At 40.3% G+C, this 12638-nt stretch overlaps 1 protein-coding gene across 1 annotated transcript in view; it reads right to left on the bottom strand.

The window, feature by feature from the left end:
* LOC117516163 (FYVE, RhoGEF and PH domain-containing protein 4-like) overlaps positions 1-12638 on the bottom strand; it is a 148521-nt gene that overhangs the window by 15058 nt on the left and 120825 nt on the right. The window contains 1 exon segment of the mRNA XM_034177064.1: positions 6558-6954. Within this exon segment, the coding sequence (XP_034032955.1) occupies positions 6558-6954 (397 nt within the window).

Raw genomic sequence — 12638 nt, forward strand, 5'->3', positions numbered from 1 at the left:
AGACCTTCTGCTACATCTCAGAAGTCTGGCGGCAGCGTTCTGAACCAGCTGAAGACCCCTGATGCTGGACTGTAGTAACCCTGAAAATAGAACATTACAATAATCTAGTCTAGAAGAAACAAAAGCATGAATCAGGGTCTCAGCATCAGCCATAGACAGGATGGGACGGATCCTCGCTATATTTCACAGATGAAAAAAGGCAGTCCTAGTACATCCCTGATACGAAGGTCAAAGACAACGTGGGATCAAAAATTACCCCAAGGTTCCTCATTTTGTCCGTATGATGTATGACACACGAACCCAGGCCAAGTGCCAGCTGCTCAAACTGATGCCGATGTTTCGCTGGACCAAGAACATCATTTCAGTCTTATCAAAGTTTAAATGTAGGAAGTTACTAGACATCCAACTTCTCACTGATAGAAGACAGTCCTCCAGGGATTTTATGGGAGTGAGATTTTCCACAGTTATCGGCATGTACAATTGAGTATCATCAGCGTAACAATGAAAGGCAAACCCAAAACTCTGCAGTATACGACCAAGGGGTGCCACATACAGGGAGAAAAGCAAGGGGCCTAAAATGGATCCCTGTGGAACCCCAAATCCCATAAAACCAAGGTCAGAAGTAGTGCCATTATACAAGACACATTGAGAATGACTGGACAGATATGACGTCAACCACGCAAGGGCACTTCCACTAATCCCAAAAAGATTCTCCAACCTATCAAGCAAAATATGATGATCCACGGTATCAAATGTTAAGACAAGTCAATTTAATGTACAATGGTTCATTTCAGGTCAGCTTGGTGTATAAATCTCATTGTTCCAGGCAGTGAGAGCTATCAGCTGGCTGTTAGAAGCAAGCTAGAGACAAAACAACAAAACAAAACCAGCTGATTTCAATAGAAAAATCAATGCAGCCCGAGCTTGTTTTCATTGGGCAGTCAGTCGTGGCTCCATGGAAATCCATATAGCCCATGTCTGGGCATTGCCATGTACACAGCAGCTGTACAATGAACTCATTAATGCATAAAGGGTTGGAGCGTGTGTGATGAACGATGCCTCAACACGCCCCTCTCAGAGTCCGAACCAGCTAACCTGGCTTCTGGTGTTTATTAAATCATATTTCTGGAGACTACATGGTGGTTCTAACGGTTTACTTTGTTGTGGACATTAAAAGTTATGAGCTGTGTATATTCTCAGTACTTATAGATCAAATAGACCTAACTGATCAGGCTACCGACAGCTGCTAAAAGTGTTAATGCTGTTAGCATACAACATTAAATCCGACAAGAATTTCACTCTGTGTAAATACTGCAACAGAGACGTCTGATCAGTTAGGAGGTTTCACCACACATAAAGCCAAGTTATTTCAGGTGTTTGTAATAAAATACTCCAAAATGACACACACAACCTCCACACGAGCGGACTCTGAGCTACGATGAGACGGGGAGACATGGGGCTCAGTCACTGTCATTCAAAGTGACCACACCCCCAAATTTATAGAACTTTATGGGTTAAAACTTCTTAAACTAAAAAGTTAGTAAAAAAATTAACTCTTATACAGTTGTCAAGAAGGAATAAACTGTCTACAGAGACGAAAACCATTTTTTGTATCAGGCTTTATTTTTGCTCTAAAGTTGGACATTTTAAGTGGTATGATAATGTGCTCTATTTTGGAGCCAGTCTCAAGTGGCCAGTCAAGGTACTGCACTTCTGCATCAGCTTCATCTAACGGCATTGAGGTTTGCCGTTTGGAAGAGATGCATTTGACAGGGTAAGACGGAAACAGTTGACCTGATGTGGAGACCTAACGGGAGCAGCCGAAAGAAGAAGACGACGACGATGACTTCATCAGCAAACAACAACCAAAGACATTCAGTTTACTATCAGAGAGGAATAAAGAAACTTGACAATATTCACATTTAAGAAGCTGAAATCACAGAATTTGGACATTTTTTAAAAAGACTCAAAACAGTAACACTAATAAGAATAATAAAAAGAAAGTATTCGTTGCAGCTGTAATTTTAATGTTTACATCTGCATTTAAAAAAATAAATAAAAATCAGTTTTTTTCCCCCAATCATTTTATTATTGAGTGATCATCATCAGTAACTGGACAGTATGCTTGGGTGATTCTTTAACTACGGGCACTATTGGCCTTGTAAATGTAATTTCCACCACACCATTGCCTTACAATATAAAGCGCCTTGGGGCAACTGTTTGTTGTGATTTGGCACTATATACATGTGCTCTGATGTCACTGTTTATCTCCATAGAAACTACCCAAACAATCTTTCATATAAACTGTTTAAAGGGACATTACAGTGTTGTGGTGGAAATTACGGCAATAGTGTGGGACATCTACATTTTGTTTTAAAAAATCACAACAGTTGTATGACATTGAATACCCCATTTATGTTTTGATTATTTTACTGATATTTTATTCAGAGATATTTTAAACATTAGAAAAAACGTTTCTTTACCATTCATTTTTATCATTGAAGATCAAAAGTCTGGGTGTGGGACAAGCACAAAACGGCAATATTTGCATATAATGATGCTGAAAAAAGGTGAAAAAGTCATCATAGACTACTAGAACAAATTTCTTAACACACTTTCATTGTAAAGATAACTATAAAAGTGTGAAATTTCCCCTTTTTTGCTGTTTTCATACAATAAGATCAAAGGACATAATAAGTGCCCATAGTCTAAGGATCACCCGCTTACAGAATTTTATTATTATTATTATTGTTATATTTGAACATGGGTCAGAAACATGATGAATCATTTGTAAATAAATGAGGAAAAACATCTAATGTGACAGTTTAGCTTTAAATAAGTGTTTATTAATTTCAAAGTTCTTTCATTTGATGGACTGCTGAGGGGAAGGGGAAGTTTTGCATAGTACTGGAATCATACTGGGTTTCTAAAACAGTTGCTGTGGGCCACATGTGGCTCGCACTTTGTTTTGGGCCGTCATGGCAATTGATGAGCTCTTTGCAAATGAATGAATTTCTGTTAATCAGATTAACCCTCAAGCGACCAAGTGGGGTCATTTATGACCCCGGGCATATATTTTTGTCCACCATTTTTCTAATTTTAATCGGAAAAAAGTTTCCTACCATGAATTTGTCAATCTATTTGTCCTGCATTTGTTCATTGAATTTTGCAAGGATCTGCCGATCTGTGTAGCAAATATAATCCAAATGTGCAGGGTCACTTATGACCCCAGGAAGATGTATGAGATTTTCAACATTATAGCTTCAGATGGTTTTGTAATTTACCAACTCTAATTGTTATATTTTACTGTTTTGCAAGGAAGCATGGACAACAGACTTAGAATAGCAAAATTTACAGCTGCGCAAGCATCGAGACGGATTCTTGATGCCCAGAGTGAGGATGAAAAGAATGATTGACAAATATATTAGAAAGTTAAATAAATATGGAGAACTTTAAAATAATCATTTTTAAAGACATATTGCCATATAAACTCAATAACCCCACTCTGTCATATTACTCGCTAAAATAGCTTGGTTGCTTGAGAGTTAAACAGGTGTTCTTTATTATTAATTTGAAATTATACTTCAAATTTTGAATGTTAATTTTCTACATAAGTGCTTGCTCACAGGGGGTCGTTTTGACCGTTGGGGTTTTTACGTAATTATTGTATGGCCTTGCCTTACAATATAAAGTGCCTTGGGGCAACTGTTTGTTGTGATTTGGCGCTATATAAATAAAATTGATTGATTGATTGATTGACATAATATAATACATTTAATTTGCCATGTATACGAGGTCTGTTAGAAAAGTATCAGACCTTTTTATTTTTTGCAAAAACCATATGGATTTGAATCACGTGTGATTGCATCAGCCAAGCTTGAACCTTTGTGCGCAGGCGTGAATTTTTTCACACCTGTCGGTTGCGTCATTCGCCTGTGAGCACGCTTTGTGGGAGGAGTGGTCCAGCCCCCTCGGCGGATTTTCATTGTCAGGAAAATGACTGAGTGACTGCCGCTTTGCTGCATCAAAATTTTTTCAGAAACTGTGAGAGACAGCCAGGTGGAAACCATTCAGAAAATTCAGATGGCTTTCGGTGAAGATCTTATGGGCATCACACAGATTAAGGAGCATTACAACTGGATTAAAGACGGCCCACAGCGGCTGAGGGCGCGCCGCGCTTCGAGCGGCCATCGACAGGCTGAAATGACCAGATCATTTCCAAAGTGAAGGCTGTGTTGATCTGGGACATCGTCTGACTACCAGAGAAATGGCAAGAGACTTTTTCGGCACATTACACTGTTACAGGAGGTTTTGTAATGAAAGACGTGCAGCAGAATTCGCGCGTCAGGACAGAGCCACTAATGGTGCAGAACAAAAAGCACCTCCGTGTTGGAAGTCTCACTGGACACGCCCAGCTCTTCCACTATTCGGAAGATTCAGATGGCTTTGGGTGGCTTTTCAGTCGAGTGAGTATCCGAGAAATTGTCGAAGAGCTGGGCATGTCACAACATGTCCTGTGAGACCAACACGGAGGTGCTTTCGTTCCGCGCCATTAGCGGCTCTGTGGCGAATTCCTCCGCTCCTGTTTTCATGACAAAATCTCCTTTAACAGTGGAATGTGCCAGAAAAGTGCTGATGTCCACCTTTTCTGCCATTTCTCTGGTAGTCAGACGATGTCCCGAATCAACACAGCATTCAGTTTGGAAATGATCTGGTCGTTTCAGCCTGTTGATCGCCGCTCGGAGCGCGACGCGCCCTCCTCCATTGTGCGTTGTCTTTAAACCGGCTGTACCACTCCTTAATCTGTGTGATGCCCATAAAATCGTCCCTGAAAGCCATCTGAATTTTCCGAATGGTGTCCACCTGGCTGTCTCTCACAGTTTCTGGAAAAATTTGATGCAGCGCTGCTCCAGCCGTTCAGACATTTTCCTCACAATGAAAATCCGACGAGGGGGGAGGACCAGTGCTCACTCAAAGCGTGCTCACAGGTGAATGACGCAACTGACAGACAAGAAAAAACTCACGCATGCGCACGAAGGTTCAAGCTTGGCTGATGCAATCACACGTGATTCAAATCCATAAGGTTATTGCAAAAAATAAAAAGGTCCGATACTTTTCTAACAGACCTCGTATGTAATTATGTAATTCACACAACATCCACATTAAATCACGACTCTTCAAAAGACAGAAATTCAGCACTTGTGGTCAAAAAAGAAGAAGAAGAAAAAAAAAAGGAAACAAATGATGATTTGACCAAAGATATGAACATTTTCTGGTGAAATGAGGCACACGATAGTAATCATCTTGTTTACTTTAAGTGCTTTTCTCCTCTGCCAAAGAGTTAAAGTTTTCTTTCTGTTGATTGATTAGCTTGTCAGTAACCAGCATTATGCAGAAACCTACAGAACTATTGGAGGGGGTGAGCAAGAGTAAAAAAAAAAAAAAAATCAAAAAATTTAGTGTGGTTCAATGCAGCAATTAAATTTTAGTTTTTACATTTTTTGTTCATATAGTAGACAGCAGTATAAGAGGGTCATCTTTGCCCAAGGAAAGGACGCTCCAGTTGTCCACCCTTATGAGACACCTCAGGTTTTGGTCGGAGGCTCAGCACTGCCCTTCAAAGACAAGACTGTTGGTGCTCCACTTCGGAGGATCCTTGGGTACAGCAGGAATGAGTTTGCGTCAAATAAATGGTTGATTATAGACTAAGATGAGCAGTGTTAGCATTGTGAGGGAGCCTCAGTTACGGCACGTCGGCCATGTGGTGCATTTCTCTACGATTCAGCAGACAGGTGCCTCGATGTCAAGGACCTCAGTGGCTGGGGAACGGCAAGGACACGCCCACATTTTATCTGACTGCTGCATATAAATGGCTACTTTCAAGAGATGGGCATGAACCGGTTGTCTGCCCGGGTGGTTACCATGCAGGACCAACATTGGTTCCATAATGTGATGGATGCAGCAACATGTGGCACCAGCATATTTGCCCAGACCTGATGGCAAGACAATGCTTTATTCCCCACATTCAATTTCTGCTGCAATAATGCATTCACCCCAACTTAAAAATAAAATATAAATTCATGCATATAGACTGAATGACCTGTTGCACCACGGCGGAGGTCTGCACTCCACTGCGTGCCCCTCTACTTGCAGTTAGAAAAATACAAACAAGAAATGTTTTGCAAACTGTGCGCATGTTGGTATTGTTTTAAAATAATTGATGCTTAAAGCTACAAAGGCTGTGTAGATGTTTTGAGAAATGTCCAGTCCAAAGTCCAGGCATTTATAATCAGACAACAGCAGCAGACTCCCTGCAGGGGAGGTCACCATCTCAAAGATCTGCTGATGGAAAATATTCAGCACACTAGAACGACAGCTGCACAGTCCTGCACAAAGGCTAAAGACCTGAACGAGACAGCAGGAAGCACACACACCATAAATATACCAGACAGGGTAAATGCACACGGGCCATTTGAGAAAACACGCAAAGTGCTGCGTGGGTGCAAAGTCAAAGGGTGTGTAAAATAAAACCTGAATAATGTACCACATGCACATACCTTGATGTCTGTTTTTGCCTCCTGCTCACACTGTGTGTTATATCCACTCTGGCCGTCTGTGGCAGTCCTGTCCATGTGTGAAGGTGACTGATCATCACTCTGTTCTGTGCTCCCGTCCCCCATGTCTCCATTGACCAGCCCGGTAGTCTCTGTCCTCTCTAATTCCTTTTCCTTCTGTTTACTCTCCTGCTCCATCTGCACTAGTACCCCATTAGCTTCCGGTCTGTGGGCATTGTGCGGCGTGCCCGGCACCGAAGCAGAGCCCGGATCTGACTGCTGTCCTTGACTCCGGGCAGACTCTGTCTGCTTCTGGTAGGTGCGGTGAGCCGGGCTGCAGTTTGACGACTTGCTGGCCTGTTTTTTGCCCGGGGAGATGTCTCTCTTGTTCTCTGTAATACTGGAGGAACAAAGAAAAAAGCAAGGAGGAAGTCAGTCAGCACAGGACACGGTGAGCTAACAAAACCTGTAAAAAAAACAAAACAAAACAAAAAAAAAACAAGAAAGAGGAAATGTGAGTGCAAATCCTTATAAAAAGGTTTGAGTCCAGTGATTACAGGAGACACTGCAATCAGAGAGTGCACAGCACGGCAGCGAGCACTGAGGTATTTTACGAGTACGAGTTAAAAATAAAACTGTGGAGATGCACAAAGTCTCTCGTGAAGCTGCTGAGATCTGATAGTGTGTGAGTGCAGAGCGACGGAGGTACAGTTATGAGGAAGACAGGAGGAGGAGGAGGAGGTACAACACTTCTCCCTAGAGAAACACTGCTGCCCTACTTACACACACACACACACACACACACACACACACACACACACACACACACACACACACACACACACACACACACACACACACACACACACACACACACACACACACACACACACACGGCACATTCTATATGTGCTATAAAACTGCTCTATAATCTTTGACATGACTGAAGAAGGAAAAAACAAGCATGAAATTTATATTACTGTTAAAAGAAAAGCAGTAATCCTGGAGTACAGGGCCAACAATTAATCAGACCTGACACTAGGGGTGTGCGATATGACCTAAAATTAATATTATGGTAGTTTACAGTTTATGAACTGGATTACTTCTTTCCCACATTTTCAAAGTAGCAGCATGTACTGTACCTTTATGTAATAAATATTTTTGATAATATATTAATTTACATGGAATGTATCATTAATTGGGACACGGAGAGTTTTCTGCATTGTCAACATTTGAGAGAGAGAGAGGGAGAAAAGGGTCAATAATCTGAGATAACATTAAAGAATTTAGTCTCATTTCTGTTACATATGTCACATAGGTCTCAAACAAGCTGTGTCAGGCCTAAATAACGTTTATCAAAGGAAAATGTCTATGAAAACACTTACAGAATTGTGGGAGTTTGGATATGTTTGCCATTAAACCTCAAACACATGATAATGTAAAAGGTAGATAAAACTGGTTTTGCACAATATGATCCCCTTAATAATGACCTTATTTGAACAAGAGTTTAACATGGATTATTTCCATTTTTAAATCTGCTCCTTCAAAGTTAAAAACTGAATGAAAACTTCATGAATTAAAGTTTTTTTAACACAGTTTTAAATTTTACTAATCCCAGCCTGTGTTCAATTTAGGTTTTTTAAGACTTAAGCGTACAATACAGTGTAAAAGTCCACTGAATCACTGTTTAACAATATTTCAATGACTGTTAACTTGCATTTTCACGTGGAAATTACTTTATAAACAGTTATAGCTATAAGAAATGTATTTAACAGGTGTTTTGACACATGTGGAGCTCATAATATAATCGTACCATAAGAGGGGAAAAAAAAGGAGCTTTGGCGATCACAGCCTCATTGCTGCAGCGCTAAGCAGTCCACCCACATCTGGGTAACATGGAGGTGGTGGTTTGTGCACTTTACTCCCAAACACAAGGTCCCTCCCTAGTTCAAGGTGAACCGTGCCTCCTGCTCTAGATGAACATGGAGTTAGGTCAGGAAGAAGAAAACTTGTGCCAAATGATCGATTTGTTGGATAATCAACAAATGGTACGGGGGTCTTGAACCGAGGAACCTTCTGTTTTGGAAACCACGCTACACCAACAAGCTACTTGATTTAAATCCAGCATATTTTACTCAAAAATGTCATCAGCGAATATGCCATTATTTACACTAATGTTCACTGCATGCTAACACAAATGGCATGTGGCGGTTTCACCAGGCAGACACAAATGTCTACAGAAAGTGACCAGTCAGCATCTCTCCATCAAGACCATCACAACCACATTTTAAAGATCCACAAGGCCTCAAAGTCGCCGTCACGTCTCCAGCTTCCACTTTTACAAACACTTTGTTGGAAGCACAAAAACAGAATCGCTGGTTCCGTTTTCAAACAGAGCACACTCATTTCTGCTGGATCAATCTTTACAGTAAAACAGCTACGAGTCAAACACAGCATCAGCCACGCAGTGAGATTCGATGCTGCAATGAACAAAGGCATCTGCTGGAAACAGGAAGTCTGTATAAATAGAGGAACAATACCAGGCTGCTGAATTGTTCAACGGATGAATCACCACCTGTGACGCGTTGATGTGCAACAATATACCTCACAGCAGAACATGATTAACATTCCAGAGATGAATCATATATTTTTTTTTTCACAAAACCTGAAATAATTGTGGGCAAATGCAGCAATTCCTCCTGACAAAGTAGTGACACATTTTAACAGAGTCTTAAAAACGACGCTACAGGTAAAACCAGCTTCCTGTACTCAGAGCCACGTTTGGTACCTTTAAGACAAACAAATACCACATGAAACAGATTAGAAGACTAATTCTATGATCTCAGAAAGCCATTCCAGGCCCACTGGAGACCTAATCGCCACTGCTCCAGTTTGAATGAAAAGATCTGATTGTTCTAATAAACTCACTTTCACATGGGATACCAAAAAAAGAAAAGAAAAAGTGATTTAAAAAAGTGTGCAGGAAGCTGAAAATACAGAGTTCAGTAGTTCTGCTGCAGCAGAGGTTTTGATCCACTGAGGAAGACTTTGCTATAAACCAATTAAGGTTTTTTTTCTCTGAATGGTATCAGCAGATTGAATCTGATTTCGGATTCCACTGTAGGAGCTGTCAGGACAGCGGTATTATTGTTGTGCCACTCACCAACATCAGTGGGCTCATCTCACAGAGAGCTAAAATTAAAACTTACAAGACGTAATGAAACAAAGGAAATGCGCCATACTGACATTGTGTGGGTACAAAGTGTCAGCGTGATCGAAACGTCTCATCAGTTCCTGCATTGGACTGGAAATTCATCATCTGAGCATGTAAAACTGCAGCCAGTCACATCCTTAAAGGTGCAGCCACTTTTGATTATTTTTTTAAACTAATTAAGTCATAAAAAAGATTTTTGTCAGCACCACTGATATCTCCAATATGAGAAGAAAATTGCCTTTGACCAATAGGGGTTAAAATACAGCAACAAAACACCATGACAAACATTCAGTGGTACCTGCATAGATGATGTGGAGGATTTTCTGACTCTCAGCTACAAATTTATTCATTTTCCATCTTTCTTTTTTTTTATTAAAGTGTCTTTATTAGTATGAGCATGAATGCAATAATGTATCACGAGAAATGTGTCAAATTGTGATATCGTGAAATTAATCGTATCAAGAAAGTTGTGTATTGTTCCACTCCAAGAATTAAAGGTGCTTTATAATAAGCCTTAAGCAGCTCCTTCAGTAATAGATTGCTGCACCCTCGGTGCAAAACAGAACACCTCCGCAGGTCATTTATTACACCTGCAGTCAGACTGTATACTTCAAAATGGTTTTAGCACCATAACCACCTGCTGGTTTTGCACTATTAGCTACATCTTCTTCCACCTTTTGTGTTTTATTACATGCACAACTGCGCAATTTATCCTGTGCAATAATTTAACCATATATATATATATATATATATATATATATATATATATATATATATATATACACACACACACACACACACACACACTTACTTATATTCTATTTTTCACTTAATATTAGTATTTATGCACCCACCAGCAAACATTGCAATATACTTTAGTCACCTTTCTTTAATGGAAATATTTTTCTTTTCTTTACTACTATATGACTCTTGCTGCTGCAATAAGTGAGTTTCCCCACTGTGGGATCACTAAAGTTTATCTTATCTTATTTCAACACAAGTAAATTTTATCAATTTTGCAGAAAAACAAACGGGACTACACCTTTAAAAGTTGCCTTTTAATGATAACCCTGAAAGATGTTGCATATTTGAAGCGATCCTACGTCATTCCCATCGTACCACAGTGAATTCTGTCCCACCACTGAATGAGGAGCTGTGTTTTGTTTCTCTGGTACGAATCTCCTTTCATCCCCTCGCCAATGCTTGGATTGTGAAGTGAGGGCTAATCTGAGCTTGCTCAGCCTACAACTTAACAACTATCAATGAGTCAGGCCAGAGAAGGAGACTTTAACAAAGCACTGCTGCTTTTCATCCTTCAAATAGAAAAAGGTTGGGCAAGAAAGTTTTCCGTTTCTGCTCGAGGCGTCACTGTGATTACAATTTTTGTGACAAAACCTGTTGAATGACGTATATGCATAAAAAAAACCTGCCATATTGAACAAATCTTTCTCTGCGGAGCTGCTACACTAATTACAGATTGTGCAGTTCTGTTTTTAATTAGTTGAATTTTTCAAGCAACAATTCAATTCAATTCAATCAATTTTATATAGCGCCAAATCACAACAAACAGTTGCCCCAAGGCGCTTTATATTGTAAGGCAAGGCCATACAATAATTATGTAAACCCCAACGGTCAAAACGACCCCCTGTGAGCAAGCACTTGGCTACAGTGGGAAGGAAAAACTCCCTTTTAACAGGAAGAAACCTCCAGCAGAACCAGGCTCAGGGAGGGGCAGTCTTCTGCTGGGACTGGTTGGGGCTGAGGGAGAGAACCAGGAAAAAGACATGCTGTGGAGGGGAGCAGAGATCGATCACTAATGATTAAATGCAGAGTGGTGCATACAGAGCAAAAAGAGAAAGAAACAGTACATCATGGGAACCCCCCAGCAGTCTACGTCTATAGCAGCATAACTAAGGGATGGTTCAGGGTCACCTGATCCAGCCCTAACTATAAGCTTTAGCAAAAAGGAAAGTTTTAAGCCTAATCTTAAAAGTAGAGAGGGTGTCTGTCTCCCTGATCTGAATTGGGAGCTGGTTCCACAGGAGAGGAGCCTGAAAGCTGAAGGTTCTGCCTCCCATTCTACTCTTACAACCCTAGGAACTACAAGTAAGCCTGCAGTCTGAGAGCGAAGCGCTCTATTGGGGTGATATGGTACTACGAGGTCCCTAAGATAAGATGGGACCTGATTATTCAAAACCTTATAAGTAAGAAGAAGAATTTTAAATTCTATTCTAGAATTAACAGGAAGCCAATGAAGAGAGGCCAATATGGGTGAGATATGCTCTCTCCTTCTAGTCCCCGTCAGTACTCTAGCTGCAGCATTTTGAATTAACTGAAGGCTTTTTAGGGAACTTTTAGGACAACCTGATAATAATGAATTACAATAGTCCAGCCTAGAGGAAATAAATGCATGAATTAGTTTTTCAGCATCACTCTGAGACAAGACCTTTCTGATTTTAGAGATATTGCGTAAATGCAAAAAAGCAGTCCTACATATTTGTTTAATATGCACTTTGAATGACATATCCTGATCAAAAATGACTCCAAGATTTCTCACAGTATTACTAGAGGTCAGGGTAATGCCATCCAGAGTAAGGATCTGGTTAGACACCATGTTTCTAAGATTTGTGGGGCCAAGTACAGTAACTTCAGTTTTATCTGAGTTTAAAAGCAGGAAATTAGAGGTCATCCATGTCTTTATGTCTGTAAGACAATCCTGCAGTTTAGCTAATTGGTGTGTGTCCTCTGGCTTCATGGATAGATAAAGCTGGGTATCATCTGCGTAACAATGAAAATTTAAGCAATACCGTCTAATAATACTGCCTAAGGGAAGCATGTATAAAGTGAATAACATTGGTCCTAGCACAGAA

The sequence above is a fragment of the Thalassophryne amazonica genome, chromosome 8, assembly GCF_902500255.1.
Source record: "Thalassophryne amazonica chromosome 8, fThaAma1.1, whole genome shotgun sequence".
In the NCBI taxonomy this organism is placed as follows: domain Eukaryota; kingdom Metazoa; phylum Chordata; class Actinopteri; order Batrachoidiformes; family Batrachoididae; genus Thalassophryne; species Thalassophryne amazonica.